General features: G+C 43.9%; 1 protein-coding gene and 1 pseudogene across 1 annotated transcript; both read right to left on the bottom strand.

Moving 5' to 3' along the window:
* Positions 1-1,274: 1,274 nt before the first annotated feature.
* On the bottom strand, positions 1,275-2,340 carry LOC136382270 (C-C chemokine receptor type 1-like; annotated as a pseudogene).
* A 19,082-nt stretch (positions 2,341-21,422) lies between these two features.
* On the bottom strand, positions 21,423-22,489 carry LOC136382580 (C-C chemokine receptor type 1-like). Its single transcript, XM_066352015.1, is given in 2 exon segments — positions 21,423-21,499; positions 21,502-22,489. Coding segments are annotated over 2 exon segments (1,065 nt in total).
* Positions 22,490-22,884: the final 395 nt, after the last annotated feature.

Genomic DNA, 22,884 nt, shown 5'->3' with positions numbered 1-22,884 from the left:
ATTGGTTTTAAATTTGCTAAAAATTAAAAGCTAAGACAAACGGCTTTTAGGGTTGTACAAAAGCTACAAAGTGATTTGGTGCTGGCCTTCCAAGTCCCTGCCAGGCATTTTAATTAGGCCTGTTTCCCTGGTCAAACTGACCATCCCATTTGGTACTTGACCCATCACGGCAAATGGAAGGATGCGGTGCATGTGTGGGTGGCAGGCTCTACTCACAGCGGTCTTATATCCCTGGTCTCAGCCCCACCCACCACACCCGGGCTCTGTTGACATCCCTGGGGCTGTCACCTCACAGAGCACAGGGCTCTTGGAGAACGCCCCTCCCACCTGCACCTGTGTCTCCCAGAGTTGCTTTGACGGGAGCAGGTCCTCAGACACCACGTGGGAGTGAATTGATTTGTGCAAGCACCATGGGGACACGGGTCAATCTGAGTGTGTCTGTGCCGTGGATTTCAGTGCCGACACCATAAACAATGCTCTGAAATGATGTATTGAGCTAGAAACTTGATTGAACGTGCTCCTACTTAAAAACAACGAGAGCAGAATGGTGAGAATAGTAGTACATTTCTGTTATAATCATGAATTTGCATGAGAGAAAACATAAAATAATAGAAAGTTCATGAGAAATGTACATCGTCTGTATTGGGGTTGAGGGATTTAGGGGAAATTTTGATTTCTGGGTTTTTGAAATAATGACTGTACTTTCTCCATCACTATTTATAAATGTACAATTTTTTATACACAAAGTCTGTGTCTGGCCCTTGGCCTGAACTGTTTGATTATAGTGAGTATAAAAATTTTCTCTAACAAAAGTTCCATTGCCAAGGACAGTTTCCTAATTCTATGTTCCATTAGGTCTCAAGTTCTGCCATCATGAGTTCTATGTTCTTCAGGGCTTCCAGCAGCCTGAACCCTGTAGAGCGGGCGACTCAACTGTAGAAATTACTGATTCCAAGCTCACTGGTGGTGGGGGAAGAGGTATGTGGATGCTCAGTGGCTTTGTTTACAATGGTTTTTCGTTACAAATCTGAAACTATTTAGCCCAAGCCCTTGGCTGGCGCCCTTTGTTCTGTCTTCCAGAATGACCTAGCTCACTCATTCGTCTCCGGGGAGAAGTTCACGGAGAAAATTCAAGCCCCAGAGGTGATCCACCTCAACCTCCGGTGGCGTTGCTCCACACTGGTCTGTGGTCACAATATGACCAAGACACCCAAGCTGCCTCCCCTCCAGCTATAGTCACCGTGTCTGGCAAGTCATTCTTGCTGGGACCTGAGTCAGAACCCATCGAAGAGTTCCTGCTCCCCTGTGGATGGGGACATGGAGATGGCCCTGTCCTGGTTCTATGTATGGAAGAGGTTGAACCGTTTCCCGGGCTCAGGACAGGAACCTGTGGAACAACTCACGCAGGTACTTGCGGAACCTCTCGCCAACAAAGACGTAGATGATGGGGTTGACACAGCAGTGTATGTAGGCGATCCCCTCTGTCACTTGACTGGCCAGGATTAGCTGTTTGATCTGCTCACAGTTATTGTTTAACAAAGTGTCTTCAAAAGCAAAAACAAACAGAGTCAGATTGATGGGCGTCCAAAATAGAAAAAAAATGATCATAATGACAAAAATCAGACGGACCGCTTTGGACTTCCTCTCATTGGGCCGTTTGAGCAGAATCTTTATGATCCCCGTGTAGCAGACGATCATGATCACTAGAGGCAAGACCAGCCCCAGGATGATTCGTTTCAGAGGCAGGAACCATATCCAATGTTTGTAGTACTTATAAGGAATATTGAAGCTGCAGATGTAACCATCTCCAAATCTCTGGGAATTCATAAAGCAAAAGTCTGGAATTGATGTCAGGAAGGCCAGGACCCAGCTGACTATGCTGGTGATGATACCAAATGTGACGGTCCGGACCCGCAGGGCAAACACAGCATGGACGATGGCCAGGTACCTGTCGATGGTCAGCAGGATGATGAAGAAGAGCTCGCTGTACAGACCTAAGTAATAAAGCCCCGACAGCAACTTGCACATGACATTGCCGAACACCCAGGTAGCCTTCCGATAGTAGTGAGTCCAGAAGGGCAGCATGAAGAGGAAGAGCAGGTCAGAAATGGCCAGATTGAGGATGTAGATGCTGGTCATGTTCTTGAGCCTCTTGTGTTCCAAGAGGACTAGGACCACCAGGATGTTGCCAATCAGGCCAATAACAAATACCAGGGAGTACAAAGAGGGCAACACTTGAGCTCCGAAAGACCTTAAGGTTTCGTATAGGCATGGGATTGTGTCCCCGTAGTTCACTTCTGTGGTCCCATCATAGTCCATTGAAATGTTGGAAATTTCCATCCTGCTTTCTGCTGTGGGTCCAGGTAGATGGTTTCTGTATTTATTTGCTGGTAAAGGCAGTGGGCTCTGGACAACAGAGACAAGGCAGTTATATGAAAAGATGCTCAGCTTCATTAGTTATTAGAGAAATGGAAATCAAAACTACAATGAGATACCACCTCACCCCTGTTAGATTAGCTATTATCAACAAGACGGGTAATAGCAAATGTTGGAGAGGCTGCGGAGAAAAGGGAACTCTCATCCACTGTTGGTGGGACTGTAAAGTAGTACAACCATTATGGAGGAAAGTATGGTGGTTCCTCAAAAAACTGAAAATAGAACTACCTTATGACCCAGCAATCCCTCTACTGGGTATATACACCAAAACCTCAGAAACATTGATACGTAAAGACACATGTAGCCCCATGTTCATTGCAGCACTGTTCACAGTGGCCAAGACATGGAAACAACCAAAAAGCCCTTCAATAGAAGACTGGATAAAGAAGATGTGGCACATATACACTATGGAATACTACTCAGCCATAAGAAATGATGACATCAGATCATTTACAGCAAAATGGTGGGATCTTGATAACATTATATGGAGTGAAATAAGTAAATCAGAAAAAAACAAGAACTACATGATTCCATACATTGGTAGAACATAAAAACAAGACTAAGGCCCTGGCCGGTTGGCTCAGCGGTAGAGCGTCGGCCTAGCGTGGGGAGGACCCGGGTTCGATTCCCGGCAAGGGCACACAGGAGAAGCACCCATTTGCTTCTCCACCCCTCCGCCGCACTTTCCTCTCTGTCTCTCTCTTCCCCTCCCGCAGCCAAGGCTCCATTGGAGCAAAGATGGCCCGGGCGCTGGGGATGGCTCTGTGGCCTCTGCCTCAGGCGCTAGAGTGGCTCTGGTAGCAACATGGCGATGCCCAGGATGGGCAGAGCATCGCCCCCTGGTGGGCGTGCCGGGTGGATCCTGGTCGGGCGCATGCGGGAGTCTGTCTGACTGTCTCTCCCCGTTTCCAGCTTTTATAAAAGAAAAAAACAACAACAACAAAAAACGAGACTAAGAGACATGGACAAGAGTGTGGTGGTTACCAGGGGTGGGGGGAGGGAGGACATGGGAGGGAGGGAGGGAGAGAGTTAGGGGGATGGGGAGGGGCACAGAGAACTAGATAGAGGGAGGTGGAGGACAATCTGACTTTGGGCGAGGGGTATGCAACATAATTTAATGACAAAATAACCTAGACATGTTTTCTTTGAATATATGTACCCTGATTTATTAATGTCATCCCATTATCATTAATAAAAATTTATTAAAAAAAAAAAAAAAAGATCTTTTTCATTGTCATAGAAATTGTAGTTTAATGGTGTGTGTGTGAGGCCGGGGGGAAGGGCAGACAATAAACAAATGAGTGCACAAATCATGAAGTCAAATACTTTGGCAATGACTGTTGGGAAGGGAACGTCTGGTGGATGGAGCACCCAGACAAAGGGAGAGCAACCTCATTCTTCATCACCAACGCTTCCCTCATGATTCCCACGGACCTGTCATTGGACTCTGTGTTAAAGAATCCGGGAGGGTGCCGTTTATGTCTCCCATTTTAGACATGATGACAGAGAGGTTCACCGTGGATCAGATACATCTGGGGACAATGAGAGCTGGAGCTCAACTCCTGTGTGTATCGTTCTCACGTCCACCCTTGTAAACACTTGAACTCTTTGCCTCCAATCACAGAGCAGGGACCTTGCATATGAAAGTCCACGGAAGGACATGGCAAAGGAATCAGTCCTGGCTGAGAGTCAAAAACTTACCCATGGATCTTCATGGCCTTTGGAGCTAAGAAGATTCTTTTATTTTCTTTTTTCTGAGGTGAGAAGTGGAGAGGCAGACAGACAGACTCCCACATTTGCCCAACTAGGATCCTCCCAGCAAGCCCACTAGAGAGTGATGCTCTACCCATCGGGGGCATTGCTCCATTGCAACCAGAGCCATTCTAGCACCTAAGGTAGAGGCCATGGAGCCATATTCAGCGCCTGGGTCAATTTTGTTCCCATGAAACATTGGCTGCAGGAGGGGAAGAAAGAGGTAGAGAGAAAGGAGAGGGAGAATGGTGGAGAAGCTGATGGGTGCTTCTCCTGTGTACTCTGGCTGGGAATCAAACTCGGGACTTTCACATACCAGGCTGACACTGTACCAATGACACAACTGGCCAGGGCTCAAGAAGGTTCTTTGCTGAGGTGATATAGGGCACTGCGGGTACATGAAACTGTGTGGCTATTTGACTTTTTTTAGTTGTCTCAAAGCCTAGCAGATGTTCCTATCATTTGGTTGGCAGGGCAAGGATGTCCGACAATACACATATTATCCCACCCAATCCTGGTAGTGCAGCCACAGTGAAATTCTAGGAGGCAAATCCATCCCATAGTTGAAGACACTGAGGACACCAGAGTGGGCTCAGTCTGGCCCACTGCACGTAGCCCAGACGGGACACAGGCAGGACTACAGTAACTCTATCGGCCTCCTGAGAGAGGTGAGGACTCAGTGGAGAGCCAGGCTGGGGGAGCGGGTGACCTGGTGAGAAGCAGGGAGTTCTCGGGAGGACTGACTCAGAACAGCCTGAAGCCATGCGGTGTTGCACATCCAGGTGGAAGCTGGAATTCTCAGAAATGAGCTCTGGAACAGTTTTACCCAACATTACCATGATGCAAATCAACACAAACGAGAAAGCACCACTAGATGGCTTGCCTTACAGGACTCTGCACACCTGCTCTTCAGCCCTCTTTCCAATCTTTTCTGACCACTTACTGAGGACACCTCCCCAAACAGAGCTTGGGCTTTGGTGTAACCGACCAGCTGTGTGAACTTGAAGGAGTTCATCTCTCTCCCTGAACCTCAGTCCCTCTTCTGTAATGTGAGAAAGTATCAGTTACCTTGAAGGACTACTGTAAGGTATATTATGAGAAAAGCCACCTCTGACCCTGGCCAGGACAATAGTAAGTGTAAGGGGAACTGCTTTCTTACACCGACCATTTCTAAGGACCCCAGCCTCCAGGAATGTCTGAGTCTCCAATCCTATTCTGGCTGATGTCCCCTGACCTCCATGTTCCCCACCAGGTCTCTCTGTAGTTAATCTAGAAAGGGAATTCTGCTTGATGATGGACACAGCCATGGGAACTGCATTTTCAGATTGTCACTATGTTGCCACCAATCTGAAAGCTTTGACTCAAACCCCAGTCATGTAGCAGGACTTGCCTGCATCATAATTCCCTTCACCCCGGAGTCTCTGGTGCTCTTCCTTATGCACCGCTGTGTCAATGTTTCCTGCTGAGAAACTTACATTTCTGCAGTGGCCTTAGAAACTGAAGCCCCATGTGGGGTTGGGTGTTGGACACCTCAGGTAGGGCCCTATTATTTCCTCCCAAATCCATTTATCTGGGTCATTCCACCACCTCAAGCTTAGCCTGTGACTGAGGAATAGCCCTCTTCCTAGAGAAACCCGGGCTGGATGTCAGAAACATAGCTGAGTTGACAACTTCTGATTCCTGCTCTCACTTCAAGGGCTGGCGGATAGGCAAGCAGTCAGCATCATGGGGAACACAGGGTTTAGAGTGGAAGCAACAGGCAACTTGGAAACGCAAGGAGCAGCTTTTGCAACACTGACCCTGGGAGCCCCTTCTTTGGGGAAAATTTGGCAGAGGAGAAGGCACGTTGAGTCAGCATCGTCAGATGCCATTAAACAAACTAACCTCCATCTCCCTGGCCTCCTACTCCATTCACTATTTTCCCTACCAGTGGGCAACATGCAATAACACTGCTCCCCAAGGTATAGGGGCTGGGGCGGGGCCTTCAAGGATAAACCAAGGGCCATGTTGGAGCCAACCTTTCGGCCATGCTGTTGTCTGCCTCAAGAGTCTGCTCCAGGGTCGTAGCAGAGTGGTTAGATCTGGTCCTGGAGCCCGGAACCTTCCAGTGCCAACATGCTACATCCTGGGAGTAGGGGAGTCTCTGAGCAGGGAGGGCAGTCTGTGCAGTAAAGACACCAGGCCTGAGGTGCGGGGCAGCAGGCTTTTCCTGTTCAGAAGAACCAACCATGTGCATGTGTCCCAAACCCCACAGTCAGCATATTGGTAACTTGAAATCAACCACAGTGGGCATGTTTACATGCAAAATCAGCTACACTGGAAATCAGGGCTCTCTTTTCGGGAAAGCCCGCTATGGACATTTCAGGAGAGCCCATTACAAAATATTTAGCAGCACATCAATGCTCACCCACCACCCTGCCAGTCTGAATAGCCTAAGAGCTGTCCTGCTGGTCAGAGTGGGACAAAAATGTCAATGAGTGACACACAGCCTGGTGACATGCTATGCAAACTTCTAGGAATCTCTACTCTGGAATGTGAGACCCTCCAGATTTTGGGGAGAAGCTATTTAAAAAGATGACTCCAGAGATGACGTCAGAGTAATGGCGGGGTAGGAAGCAATACCAATAAATCTCCCCCAAAACTCAACAAGATCTTCAACCAGAAACAGAAAAACCTATACTTGGAGCTTCCAGATGCTTCGCAATACACCCAAAGGTATGATTGAGTGAAAAATTGGCTAAAAATATAACCAAACCCCGAAGGAAATAGGGAGTAAGAAATGCTCCGCCTTCCTCACTAACCTAAACAGGGCGGCTTTCTCTGGTAACTGTGAATATAGAAACTGAGGCGGGCAAAGGGGGTGAATACATCCAGGCCGCGACACAAACGGCCGAACCAGGCTGTGGCACGGAGATCCAAGCCGAGGAAAATCTGATCCTGTGGCAACCCGGGCAATACAAGCTAACACTCGCGCCAAACCCAAACAAAGAAAGACAAGCAGCGTGGCCATTTTACCCGGTCTCCTGGTTGGTGCGCAGTTAGTGGGAGAGATTTCTTCCTAAGCCCCGGCAGTGGGTGCCCGTGTTGCCCCACGGAGAGGCAGGGTCAGAGGCCTTTCTGTGGGCCGAGGGCAGAGTCTCTGGGCAGCCCCAGTGCCCTGGGAAAGCCACGCATGGGAGGGAGTGAGAACTAATTCCAACGGTGGAGATTTTCCGTGCTGGAGGGTGTTTCACTCAGAGGGAAACGCGGCCGGCCTCATATCCTGGTTTGCGCGTGCAGATAAGGAGTGAGCGATTCCTCCGAGTGCCTCGGCAGTGCGCGCCCATGTTATCGCACAGAGGGGCAGAGTCAGGGGCCTTTGTGTGGGCCAAAGCAGAATCTCGGGCAGCCCCAGCGCCTTGCAAAAGCCACACACGGGGACGGAGCGAGACTCAATTCCAATGCTGCAACTTTTCCCCGCGGTTGGGGGTTTCACTCAGAGCGTGAGACTGCTGGCCGGATATCCTGGTCTGCGCGCGCAGCCAGTGAGTGAGAGTTTCCTCCAAGCGCCCCGGAAGTGGGCGCCCGCTTGTGTTACCGGACAGAGTGGCAGAGCCAGAGGTCTTTGAGTGGACGGAAAGCCCGCCTGATTATGCTAGCAGCTCTGACTGACTGAGCCTTACCCAGAGCCCTGTGCTGAGTGGAAATAGAGTGGGGAGTTGCCAGCTCTTTGAGCCTCTTACTATCCAGGCAGAGGCAGCAGCAACCCCATAGCTGGATTATCAGGCTACTAATTGAGGAAGGAAAGACTAGGAGAAAGGCTCCAGGAACACGGACTCTCTCACTGTCGGAGCCTATAAATGCTAATGAGCTTCGACTGCCAACGAGACTAAAGCACAATACATGACATTGCCATAGAGACTTATCAACTGCAAACCTCCACCTGAGCGTGCCAAAGGGGCAAAACCCGGGGTACAGAGTCACCGACCAGGAAGAGGGAGAGAAAAGAAAAAGCAAGAAGATAACCTCTCAAAATCAAGAATAATCTGCAGACTTTATAACCTATCCCATTTTATTATATTTGTTCGTTTGTTTCTCTTATCTTCATTCTTGATACTTTTTTTCTCCTCCTCCAATTTGGCCGATTAACTTTCTACCGGTCTTACTCTCTCCTCTCCTTGAACTACACTACCCATAAGTGTTACATCTCCCATTATCTTTTCTCTTCTCTTCCTTTCTCTCTATGAGGGTTGCACTCCAAAACCCTTAACTCTCTCTCTCTCTCTCTCTCCTTTCTTTTTTCTTCTTTTAGTGGTTCCCTCTTTTTTTCTCTCTCTCTCTCTTTCTTTTCTCCCTCTATATTAGTTTCTTCCTTTCTCCTTTACATCTCCTCTCATTCAAACCTCAATAACAAACAAATTATCTTATCTGGGACTCAAACTTATGTTTGTGGCATTTTGGGGGGTTTTTACTTCACCTTTTTAACTCACTAGCAGTGCTCCCATCCCTGGCTCTCCATATTATCTAGTTCTTGTTCCACTAAATACAATAGTAATTTTTTAATTTGTCCCCCCATTTTTCTGTTTTCCTCTTAAACCTCTCATCATAACTCTTAGACAACCAACACCTAAAAGCAAATCATTTTATTCTTGACCAAAATTTTTTCCTTATTTGCTTTTTGTGGGTCCATACGCTCTTTTTTTTTTTTTTTTTTTTTTTTTTGCCCCTTTATTACTTTTCCCCAATTCAGGCCCTCCATCACAGGCATTGTTTGTTATAATTCACAGTCCACCACAAGATTTTCTCAAGAAAGAGGGGAGAGGAGAGGAGAGGAAAAAAGGAGGGGGGAAATAATTTCCTTTTTTTTTTTAATTTTAATTTTATTTTATTTTTCTTTATTTCATTATTAATTTTTTTTTAAAAAAAACAACTCTTTTCGATTTTTTATTTTTTTTATTATTTTTTTTTAAACTTTTTATTCTTTATTAAATCTCATTAATACTATCAACAAAACCACCCTCAGATGCCATTAAGGAAGAGAAAATCGAATATCATGGATACAAAAGAAAGAGAGGTAACACAGCTAGATGAGGAAAAATCTATGGAGAAAAAATTTAATATATTGGAAACCTTGGAGCTAAATGACAGAGAATTCAAGATAGAAATCCTAAAAATCCTCCGAGATATACAAGAAAACACAGAAAGGCAATTTAGGGAGCTCAGAAAACAACTCAATGAACACAAAGAATATATGTCCAAGGAAATTGAAACTATAAAAACAAATCAAACAGAGATGAAAAACTCAATTCACGAGCTGAAAAACGAAGTAACAAGCTTAGCTAATAGAACAGGTCAGATAGAAGAGAGGATTAGTGAAATAGAAGACAAGCAACTTGAGGCACAACAGAGAGAAGAAGAAAGAGACTCAAAAATTAAAAAAAATGAGATAGCCCTACAAGAATTATCTGACTCCATTAAAAAGAATAACATAAGAATAATAGGTATATCAGAGGGAGAAGAGAGAGAAAATGGAATGGAGAACATACTCAAACAAATAATAGATGAGAACTTCCCAAGCCTGTGGAAAGAACTAAAGCCTCAAGTTCAAGAAGCAAACAGAACTCCAAGTTTTCTTAACCCCAACAAACCTACTCCAAGGCATATCTTAATGAAATTGACACAAACCAACAGCAAAGAAAAAATTCTCAAGGCAGCCAGGGAAAAGAAGAATACAACATATAAAGGAAGGCCCATTAGATTATCATCAGATTTCTCAGCAGAAACTCTACAAGCTAGAAGAGAGTGGACCCCAATATTTAAAGTCCTGAAAGAGAGGAACTTTCAGCCACGAATACTATACCCATCAAAGCTATCCTTCAAATATGAAGGAGAAATAAAAACATTCACGGATACAGAAAAGATGAGGGAATTTATCATCAGAAAACCCCCACTCCAGGAATTACTAAAGGGGGTTCTCCAATCAGATACAAAGAACAAAAAAAAACAGAGCCACAAGTAAAAGCTCCAAGAAGAACACAATAAAACCAAATTTAAACTGTGACAACAACAAAAAGAAAGAGGGGGAGAAGATGGAGATTAACAGTAGCAAAGGACGATGGAGTGCAAAAGTACTCACAAAATAGTTCGCTACAATGAACAGGGTAGGGACCCTTTTCATTACTCAAAGGTAACCACCATTGAAAAAACCACCACAGAAGCCCATGAGATAAAAAAGATACCAACAGAGGAAAGATGTATGGAATACAACCAAATAAAAACAAAAGGTAGAAAAACAAAAGAGAAGGATCAAACAAGACACAAAACTAACAGAAAGCAAGATATAAAATGGCAATAGGGAACTCACAAGTATCAATAATTACACTAAATGTAAACGGATTAAACTCACCAATAAAAAGGCACAGAGTAGCAGAATGGATTAAAAAAGAAAATCCAACTGTATGCTGCCTACAGGAAACTCATCTAAGTAACAAGGATAAAAACAAATTCAAAGTGAAAGGCTGGAAAACAATACTCCAAGCAAATAACATCCAAAAAAAAGCAGGTGTAGCAATACTCATATCGGATAATGCTGACTACAAGACAGGAAAAGTACTCAGAGACAAAAATGGCCATTTCATAATGGCTAAGGGGACACTGAATCAAGAAGACATAACAATTCTTAATATATATGCACCAAACCAAGGAGCACCAAAATATATAAGACAGCTACTTATTGATCTTAAAACAAAAACTGACAAAAATACAATCATACTTGGAGACCTCAATACACCGCTGATGGCTCTAGATCGGTCATCCAAACAGAGAATCAACAAAGACATAGTGGCCTTAAACAAAACACTAGAGCACCTGGATATGATAGACATCTACAGGACATTTCATCCCAAAGTGACTGAGTATACATTTTTCTCCAGTGTACATGGATCATTCTCAAGAATTGACCATATGTTGGGCCACAAAAACAACATCAGCAAATTCAGAAAAATTGAAGTTGTACCAAGCATATTTTCTGATCATAAAGCCTTGAAACTAGAATTCAACTGCAAAAAAGAGGAAAACACCCCCACAAAAATGTGGAAACTAAACAACATACTTTTAAAAAATGAATGGGTCAAAGAAGAAATAAGTGCAGAGATCAAAAGATATATACAGACTAATGAAAATGACAATACGACATATCAGAATCTATGGGATGCAGCAAAAGCAGTGATAAGAGGGAAGTTCATATCACTTCAGGCATATATGAACAAACAAGAGAGAGCCCAAGTGAACCACTTAACTTCCCACCTTAAGGAACTAGAAAAAGAAGAACAAAGACAACCCAAAACCAGCCGAAGAAAGGAGATAATAAAAATCAGAGCAGAAATAAATGAATTAGAGAACAGAAAAACTATAGAAAAAATTAATAGAACAAGGAGCTGGTTCTTTGAAAAGATCAACAAAATTGACAAACCCTTGGCAAGACTTACCAAGGAAAAAAGAGAAAGAACTCATATAAACAAAATCCAAAATGAAAGAGGAGAAATCACCACGGACACCGTAGATATACAAAGAATTATTGTAGAATACTATGAAAAACTTTATGCCACTAAATTCAACAACCTAGAAGAAATGGATAAATTCCTAGAAAAATACAACCTTCCTAGACTGAGTCAAGAAGAAGCAGAAAGCCTAAACAGACCTATCAGTAGAGAAGAAATAGAAAAAACCATTAAAAACCTCCCCAAAAATAAAAGTCCAGGCCCTGACGGCTATACCAGCGAATTTTATCAAACATTCAAAGAAGACTTGGTTCCTATTCTACTCAAAGTCTTCCAAAAAATTGAAGAAGAAGCAATACTTCCAAACACATTTTATGAGGCCAACATAACCCTCATACCAAAACCAGGCAAGGATGGCACAAAAAAAGAAAACTACAGACCAATATCTCTAATGAATACAGATGCTAAAATACTAAACAAAATACTAGCAAATCGAATACAACAACATATTAAAAAAATAATACATCATGATCAAGTGGGATTCATCCCAGAATCTCAAGGATGGTTCAACATACGTAAAACGGTTAATGTAATACACCATATCAACAAAACAAAGAACAAAAACCACATGATCTTATCAATAGACGCAGAAAAGGCTTTCGATAAAATACAACACAATTTTATGTTTAAGACTCTCAACAAAATGGGTATAGAAGGAAAATATCTCAACATGATAAAGGCCATATATGATAAACCATCAGCTAACATCATATTAAATGGCACTAAACTGAAGGCTTTCCCCCTTAAATCAGGAACAAGACAGGGTTGTCCACTCTCTCCACTCTTATTTAATGTGGTACTAGAGGTTCTAGCCAGAGCAATCAGACAAGACAAAGAAATAAAAGGCATCCATATCGGAAAAGAAGAAGTAAAGGTATCACTTTTTGCAGATGATATGATCCTATACATCGAAAACCCCAAAGAATCCACAAAAAGACTACTAGAAACAATAAGCCAATACAGTAAGGTCGCAGGATACAAAATTAACATACAGAAGTCAATAGCCTTTCTATATGCCAACAATGAAACAACTGAGAATGAACTCAAAAGAATATTCCCCTTCACGATTGCAACAAAAAAAATAAAATACTTAGGAATAAACATAACAAAGAATGTAAAGGACTTATATAATGAAAACTATAAACCATTGTTAAGGGAAATCGAAAAAGATATAATGAGATGGAATAATATACCTTGTTCTTGGCTAGGAAGAATAAATATAATCAAGATGGCTATATTACCCAAAGCAATATACAAATTTAATGCAATTCCCATCAAACTTCCAATGACGTTTTTTAAAGAAATAGAGCAAAAAATCATCAGATTTATATGGAACTATAAAAAAACCCGAATAGCCAAAGCAATCCTAAAGAAAAAGAATGAAGCTGGGGGCATTTCAATACCTGACTTCAAACTCTATTATAGGGCCATGACAATCAAAACAGCATGGTATTGGCAGAAAAATAGACACTCAGACCAATGGAACAGAATAGAAAGTCCAGAAATAAAACCACATATATATAGTCAAATAATTTTTGATAAAGGGGCCAAGAACACACAATGGAGAAAAGAAAGCCTCTTCAATAAATGGTGCTGGGAAAACTGGAAAGCCACATGCAAAAGAATGAAACTGGACTACAGTCTCTCCCCCTGTACAAAAATTAACTCAAAATGGATCAAAGATCTAAACATAAGACCTGAAACAATTAAGTACATAGAAGAAGACATAGGCACTCAACTCAGGGACCTGGGTTTTAAAGAGCATTTTATGAATTTGACTCCAATGGCAAGAGAAGTGAAGGCAAAAATTAATGAATGGGACTACATCAGACTAAGAAGTTTTTGCTCAGCAAGAGAAACTGATAACAAAATAAACAGAAAGCCAACTAAATGGGAAATGATTTTTTCAAACAACAGCTCAGATAAGGGCCTAATATCCAAAATATACAAAGAACTCATAAAACTCAACAACAAACAAACAAACAATCCAATAAAAAAATGGGAAGAGGATATGAATAGACACTTCTTCCAGGAGGAAATACAAATGGCCAACAGATATATGAAAAGATGCTCATCTTCTTTAGCTATTAGAGAAATGCAAATCAAAACGGCAATGAGATATCACCTCACACCTGTTCGATTAGCTGTTATTAGCAAGTCAGGTAATAGCAAATGTTGGAGAGGCTGTGGAGAAAAAGGAACCCTCATACACTGTTGGTGGGAATGTAAAGTAGTACAACCATTATGGAAGAAAGTATGGTGGTTCCTCAAAAAACTGAAAATAGAACTACCTTATGACCCAGCAATCCCTCTACTGGGTATATATCCCAAAAATTCAGAAACATTGATACGTAAAGACACATGCAGCCCCATGTTTATTGCAGCATTGTTCACAGTGGCCAGGACATGGAAACAACCAAAAAGCCCATCAATAGATGACTGGATAAAGAAGATGTGGCACATATACACTATGGAATACTACTCAGCCATAAGAAATGATGACATTGGAACATTTACAGCAAAATGGTGGGATCTTGATAACATGATACGAAGCGAAATAAGTAAATCAGAAAAAAACAGGAACTGTATTATTCCATACGTAGATGGGACATAATAGTGAAACTAAGAGACATTGATAAGAGTGTGGTGGTTATGGGGGGGAAGGGGGAATGGGAGAGGGATAGGGGGTGGGGAGGGGCACAAAGAAAACAAGATAGAAGGTGACAGAGGACAATCTGACTTTGGGTGGTGGGTATGCAACATAATTGAACGACAAGATAACCTGGACTTGTTATCTTTGAATATATGTATCCTGATTTATTGATGTCACCCCATTAAAAAAATAAAATTATTAAAAAAAAAAAAAAAAAATGACTCCAAGTAGCTGCAACCCCCGTATACTCAGAACAAAATTCTGCTTCCACTTTCTTTAGTAGGACAGGAAGGATGCATTCCAAGAGGTCACCAGGCCACTTCCCTGCCTTCAGGGGGTGAAATCCTAGCTCCTACAAAGTCAGCATGCAGTCTGCGTTTTAGGATCCTTGATCCTAGTCTTCTTAAGAAGGTAGTAACCTTTCAAACCATCCCACATCTGCATAAACTTTTCTATTCATCTCTCCCTCCTCCTACAATGACTTCACACACCATGTATAATTCTCATTCACAGGGGGAAATTTTTCAAGTTATTTCCTCTAGATCAGCCTTCCACAGAAAGTGCCTCTTCTCCTTAACGCTGTGCCAACGTTCTTAATCAGTCAGTCCCATCATTCAAGAAAGCTTCTCTTTCTTAAAAACAACAACAAAAAGCTTATTTCACATCTGATTACCCATCTTATAAATCCTCCCATTCTCAGCATTGCTATGCAGTTCGGTGCCTTGCAGGTGCGTCAAGGGACCATCAGACGCACTGCGTGCATGGATTCACCCAGATGACCCTCCACAGAGGCCAACAGGACAGAGGAGACAAGTGCCACTTACTCTGGTGTCAAAGGATTTTGACCACGAAGTCTTTGTTTCTAGAGCTGTTACAGTCTTTGTTTTCCAGGTTCCAGGTCCTGATGCTGTAGGAAATCTTTCACTTCCTGTGTTACATGGAGACAGACTCTAGGGATCTCAGTCACTGAGAATGCAAAGAAGGAGGCAAATTCCTCTTTTTACATAAGTGAGTGTGCGGGAGCAGTAAGGACACCAAACATTTCCTGGATGCTGAGTTCCATGTAAACGTTTTCTGTGGTCACTTGACAGCACTTCTCTCTGCGGGCTCTGTCTTAAGGGCATTGGGGGAGGGCGATGAGGTGGCGTTGTTTGGGGTGAGGCAGGTGGCAGTAAGGTGTTCCCCAGAACTAGTTGAGCAAATGAAGGCTGGGAATGGGAACGGGACTGATGCAGGGAGGGGGGTCTCCTGGTCAGTAAGCAGCCTTTTCTTCTTCTTCCTTTTTTTTTTAAGATTATAAATGAAAGTGTTTAAACTAGAACCCTATTTCCTCTGTTCCTCAGAATGACCTGTTAGTAAACCAGGGGGAGGCGACAGCTTCTCTTTGGCGCCCCTAGTCTTCCACTGTCACTGCTCACTGTCCCTCTGTTCTCCCCTATCTGTGCGCCCCTCACTCCCCCAAACCACAGAGGCGTTTCATCCAGGAGCCTCCAGCCTGGAGTGAATACAGGTCTGTAGGATGGAGTTTGCCGTCTCTCTGAGCCCAGGTTTCTGTTTTCTGCATCGTCCAACACAGGCCAAGTTCAAATCCCAGCTCTCCTCTTGAGATGGGGGCTGATCACTAGCTTTCCTGTGTCCTGGCTCCCCCTCCATCAAATGAGAACACTGGATGCTTAGGCTCAAAGGAGGATGCACGAGGTCAGCTTGTATGAGCATCAGGGACAAGAAAAATGTCTCATAGATGATGGTAGTTCTGCTTCTCCCCACAGCAGCCACCAACTGCTCTGTGCTGGTGTCTCTTTGGGTCCCAGCTGCTTTTCTGTAAAACAGAAAGTCTGCTTACCTTTCTCACAGGCGTGTTTCAAAGTACCTTCCCGAAATAATATGTTACCATGCTTTGAACATGTCCCTTAAGACTCAGTTTTCTCATCTGTGAAAATGAAGACAATAGAAGAGGTGCCATCATGGAACATCCCATGAATCTGCTGGGAGGGGTCTCCCCTGTGGCAGCCTGTCTGTAGAGAGATGGTGGGAGAGAGAGGCAGGAAGGGAACCAGATTGACAGCGACTGCTACAGGCCTGGGAACTTGTCACCTTTGTACGGACAGCAAGGCGAGGGGCGCACATCAGTGACGAGAATCTCACATGTGACAGTCCTGTTACCCATCCCAAGTCTAACTTTTACTGATTTTGGCATGTTATTTAATCTCCCAAGTGTCTCTTTTTATCTTTTGTAAGGCAGGGTTTTTATGCCAACTTTACAGAGAGGACTCAAGTTAGATACACACACACACAACATGAATGAATGATTTGGTGCAGTGCTTGAGACATTAAAGCTGCCTGTCTTAATGTGGGGTCTCCCTCCCAGGTGCAAACTATGACCATGAATGCAGGTGCACGCAGTGAGTCTTCAGGGGTCCCAGGATACACAGCAGGGGCCTAATACAGGACAGGAATAGGAAGGAGCTGATGATGAGAGTCACAGTGTCCCCTCCGCTATGGGCAGCATGGTTTGGTCCTGCTGGGAACTCAGTGGCCCCGCAGGGTCATCGGACTCCAGGCCTGAGTGGTGAGACACCAGGCAGTGTCCATGTAATCTGGACCTGCCCACAGCTGGTCAAGAACTGCTTCCTGTGCTATTCTGGCTTCCTGTCTGCCCTGCTCCCTGGGCTGGGAGCCCCATGTTGTCGGAGGGGCTACAGCGTGTAGATGTGCATGCTGAGGGGCGTGCCCACGGGGTGCTCTGGAGACTCAGATGCACGCCAGTGTTGGCACAGCTGAGCTCCCTGCCCCTCCCCCACTAGGGCACTCTGCCAAGTGGACATCAGTCAGCCCTACCCCGCAACAGGAAATGGAAGGTCTGTGTGTGCCTGCTTATCTGTCGTACTTGGCTGGCGGGTCAGTTCCAGAGAACAAAGCTTGTGACACCGGCCCCTTCTTTGGTCATGTGTACAGTAAGAGACATGGTCACTACCTGTGATCCTTGACCAGCTTTCCAGCTCTGCTCTAGGCTTCTGTGTCCCCCACGACACAGACAGGACATGCCAGGCACATATACTTGTTCACTTCATTTATATTTATCAAGTACCCATGACATGCTGGCACTATAAGTGATAGGGATGTAGCTGTGACCGAGAGAGACTGATACAGTTCTTCAGGTGCCCACAGCCTAGCCAGCCTCACAGACTATTAAGCAAGTCACTGCAGTAAGAAACAATGAATGTCATGGCCGGGGGATACCCTGGTCCAGGGATGAACGCCCCTGGATAGGAGGGACACGGAACTACCTACAGCAGGGTTTCTCGAAGTTAGGGCTCTAGAGCGGCAACATCAATACCCCCCAGAACTTTCAAGTAATGCGAATTCTGAGGTCTCTTTTCAAACCTACTAAATCAGATGTTCTGGCTTTAACAGGACCTCCTCGTGATTCCGATACACGCTCACATTTGGGATCTAGACTTTCACTGGTCCTTTGTCTGCAGGCCCTGAGTGATCTCTCCCAGGGAGAGCTGGGCTGGCCCTCATTAGAGTGGGAAGACTTCTCGTGCTTATAGCTGGAGGCTTAAACAAGCTGCTGCTCAGTGGGCTGTCCCCTCCCCGATATCACAACCTGTTCCCTAGGGCTTCAGTGGTGAGAGCCCCCCCACACACACACACACAGAAGCACACACACAGTTTTTGTACTTTTTATTTTTAACACAGGTAGAGCATATGATACACATTGTTCGGGGCATCAAAGTAATGCAGGGAAATGCAGTTTCCGGAGCCCTTAAGGTCTCACTCAGTCCTTTTTCTCAGCGACCAGAGGGCAAAGGAAGAACCGAACTGTTCCCCTCATAAGTGTTTAGGTTCAAACAACTGAAGTGATTTTGTCTATAGCTGCTGGAAAATAAATACAAATTGAAAAATACATATATTTTATTTCATTTTAAATAATACATGCCAATGGGATATGTACACCTGGTGGGTAGATGTTGGAATCCGTGGGACACTGTCCCCTCAGTTCCTGTTCCACACTGATTTATCTCAAATCACCGGAAACCCGGCTTTGCAGAGACACGCCCACTTTGCAAGGAATGCGCCACAATCTAATATTGAAACTGTGAACTTTCTCCTATTTGTAGTTCCCAGGGTGTCCAGGAAATGTCAGGTGCAGTGTGGAGCCCCTAAAAATTGGAACTGTGAGTTACTGTGGCCCCTGGGTGCCTCGGCACACAGTTTGGAAACCTTACCCTTATCTCACGTCATGTCTCTGATTAAGCTCTGAGTGATCCACACATAATCCCATAAAATTTTGCGGTCTATTTTCTTTCTGTTATTGTATTCTGCATATATATTATAAAATATGAACCAGAAGATTCTGTATTTTTCTTTTTTATTTAACATTTAAAAAACAAGGATATTCATGTCAATAAATTTATTTAGAAGTCATTTGTGCCTGTATCTTAGCTCATACTTACAGCACTTATTTAACCCTTCCTCGGTTAACAAACTTCCCAGATGTGCTGCATGTTACCATTATCTGTGACGATTCTTGGACAGAGGATGACCAGATGTACTTTCTAAATGATCTTGATACCCATTGCCAAAGTGCCTCTCAGAAACGCTGCACGGATTTACATTTCCATCAGAAATACGTGACAGGGACTGTGTTGCCGCATTCTTACCTGCTCTGGGTATTTTCATCAATAAAATTAAATGACATCTAGTTATCATCTTAACAACCAAAGGAAATGTTTCACTGTCACTAGCATGTCTTTGATTACTAATTGAGATTTCATATTAATAGCTATGGCATTTCTTCTATGACCTATCTGTTAATATCTTTGTAAATATTTGATAATTGGGCATGTTAAATAATTATATGTGATAGAAAAATCCAAGTAATTTTCTTATTGATTTGTAAAATTTCCTGATATATTAGGGGAGTTGACAGTAGCACTTTGGTCTCAATTTTTAGTTTGTTACATACATATTTTGTCTGTGTTAACATTTTTGTATTTTATGTTTTATAATGTGTGTAGATTTATAAGCAGGCCAATTTCTTTTACAGTAAAATACTTTTCATATTCAAAATTTACTTACACTGTTTCACCTAATTATTTTTTCAAATTGGTTTTAAATTTGCTAAATTAAGAGCTAAGACAAACTACTTTCAGAGTTGTACGGAAGCTACAAAGTGATTTGGTGCTGGCCCTCCAAGTCCCTGCCAGGCATTTTAATTAGGTCTGTTTCCCTGATCAAACTGACTATCTCACTTGGCACCTGACCCATCACAGCACATGGAAGGATGTGGGTGGCAGGCTCTACTCACAGCGGTCTTATATCCCTGGTGTCAGCCCCACCCACCCCACTCGGGCTCTGTTGACATCCCTGGGGCTGTCACGTCACTGAGCACAGGGCTCTTGGAGAGCACCCCTCCCACCTGCACCCGTGTCTCCCAGGGTTGCTTTGACGGGAGCAGGTCCTCAGTCACCACGTGGGAGTGAATTGATTTGTGCAAGCACCATGGGGACACGAGTCAATCTGAGTGCGTCTGTGCCGCGGATTTCAGTGCCGACACCATAAACAATGCTTTCAAATAATGTATTGAGCTGGAAACGTAATGAACATGATCCTAATTAAAAACACCAGAGCAGGAGGGTGAAAATAGTAATATATCTCTGTAATAATCATGAATGTGCACAAGAGAAAACATAAACTAATACACCTAGTGCTCGCCTTACTATCACGATTGGTTCCCACAGACTGGTCGTAACACTATTTGGTCATAAGTTGAGTAGACTATATGTACAGTACTGTGAAATGATGTTATAAAAATCTTTAAGTCATATTTTATCATAAATTTCTTTCATTATTGTTATACATATATGATATATATATTGCTACAAATTCTTGACTGTAATCTTCTCCAGCATGTTTCTTCAGAGTCTGAAATAGACTTCTCGCCTTCATCTGCACAGTAAAAACACTTAATGGTGTCCATTTTTGAATTTGATCTTCCATCCAAATATATAGCAATTTCTCTATTTCGTGGATGGGTCTGCTTCGTTGCTTTGTTCTAACTGTTGATCACATGGGTGCAGAACCTTTCACAGATTCACAAATTCTTTATCTTTCAAAATTGTCGACACAGTTGAGTGTGATAACTTTGTATCACGTGCAATCACATTCACTTTCTTTAGTCCTTCGTACTGCTTAATTACCTTCATTTTCGTGTCGAGATCGATGGCCTTTCTTTTCTTCTTGGCAGGCTGAGGCATAGACAAAGACAATTTCCTCTTGGTAGACATCTTGGGAGGGGTTTGATGAAAAATATCCAAGACACAAAACACAAATTGCTGTACCGAGTCTGGTATAACAGTTGAAATGGTGCATGCGGAGTTGGTAGTGCTGCCGGAAACTGGTCAGCACTGTATCTAATGGGGTAGAGGGATTTAGGGGAGATTTTGATTTCTGGGTTTTTGAAATAATGATTCTTCTTTTTCCATGGCTATTTCTATATGTACAACCTTTTATACACAAGGTCTGTGTCTGGCCCTTGGCCTGAACTGTTTGATTATATGGAGTAAAGAATTTTCTCTAACAAAAGTTTCATTGCCAAGGACAGTTTCCCAATTCTATTTTCCATTAGGTCTCAAGTTCTGCCATCATGAGTTCTATGTTCCTCAGGGCTTCCAGCAGCCTAAACCCTGCAGGGGGGTGACTCAACTGTGGAAATCACTGTTTCCAAGCTCACTGGTGGTGGAGTGGAGTTGAGGGGATGCTCAGTGGCTTGGTTTACAAATGTTTATGATCACAAATCTAGAACTCTGCTTGGCCCAAGCCCTTGGCTGGTGCTCTCGGCTCTCTCATCCAGAATGAACTAGTTCACTCATTCATCTCCAGGGAGAAGTTCACGGAGAAGACTCAAGCCCCAGAGGTGATCTACCTCAACCCCAGGTGGCGTTGTTCCACACTGGTCAGTGGTCACAATTTGAACGGACACTCAAGCTGCCTCCTCTCCAGCCATTGTGCATGCAGGACACTTTCAGGGAGCTGAGTCAGAACCCATTAAAGAGTTCTTGCTCCCCTGAGGATGGGGACATGGAGCTGGCCCTGTGCTGGTTCTCTGTGTGGAGAAGGGGAGCCATTTCCCCAGGCTCAGAGACAGTAGCCTGTGGAACGACTCATGTAGGTACTCACGGAACCTCTCACCAACAAAGACATAGATAATGGGGTTGACACAGGAGTGCATGTAGGCAATCAACTCTGTCACTTGAAAGGTCAGGAGTAGCTGTTTCTTCTGCTCACAGTTATAGATCAATAAAGTGTCTTCAAAAGCATAAATAGACAGAGTCAGATTGAAGGGCGTCCTAAAGAGAAAAAAGATGATCATGATGACAAAAGTCAGACGGACGGCTTTGGACTTCCTCTCATTGGGCCGTCTGAACAGAATCTTTATGATCCCCGTGTAGCAGACGATCATGATCACCAGAGGCAAGACCAGCCCCAGGATGTTCAGTGTCAGAGTCAGGATCCCTTTCCCAGGTTTGTAGCATTCAAGAGGGAAATAAACAGTGTGGGAGGAACGATTGAACTCATCCTGGGACTCAGAAACGAAAAAGTCTGGGATGGCAGCCAGGCTGGCCAGGACCCAGCTGACTACGCTGGTGATGATACCAAATGTGACGGTCCGGACCCGCAGGGCAAACACAGCATGGACGATGGCCAGGTACCTGTCGATGGTCAGCAGGATGACGAAGAAGATCTCGCTGTACAGACCTACGTAATAAAGCCCCGACAGCAACTCGCACATGACATCGCCGAACACCCAGTTATCTGTCCGATAGTAGTGAATCCAGAAGGGCAGCGTGAAGAGGAAGAGCAAGTCAGAAATGGCCAGGTTGAGAAGGTAGATGCTGGTCATGTTCTTGAGCCTCTTGTGTTGCAAGAGGACCAGGACCACCAGGATGTTGCCAACCAGGCCAATGACAAATACCAGGGAGTACAAAAGGGACAGCACCTGAGCTACAAAAGACTGCAAGTGTTCTTTCTGGCATTTGGTTGTGTCCCCATGGTCCAATTCTGTGGTCCTGTCCCAGTCCACTGTACTGGTTGGAAGTTCCATCCTGCTTTCTCCCGTGGGTCCAGGAAGGTGGTTTCTGTATTCACTTTGCTGTTACAGGCAGCGGGCTCTGGACAACAGACAAGGCAGATACTATGTCTCAACTTCTTCACAACTGTTTACTGAGTGCCCACCAGTGTGGAGCTAGGGGGTTCCAGGGTCTCTCTGAGCTTGTAGAAACTGTAGTTTACTGTAGATTGGGGGTGGGGAAGACAATTAACAAATGAGTGCACCTAGCATGATATCAAATATTTTGGCAAAGAGGGCTGTGAAGGAAACTTCTGCGGATGGAGCACCCAGACAAGGGGAGACCTAACCACATTCTTCACCACCAACGCTGCCCTCATGCTTCCTATAGACTTAGCATTGATCTTAGTGTTAAACTATCCTGGAGGGTA

This window comes from Saccopteryx leptura, chromosome 10 (assembly GCF_036850995.1).
Source record: "Saccopteryx leptura isolate mSacLep1 chromosome 10, mSacLep1_pri_phased_curated, whole genome shotgun sequence".
NCBI classification, from domain to species: Eukaryota; Metazoa; Chordata; class Mammalia; order Chiroptera; family Emballonuridae; genus Saccopteryx; species Saccopteryx leptura.
Note: the sequence above shows the minus strand (reverse complement) of the source record. Positions and strands in the feature narration are given on the sequence as shown.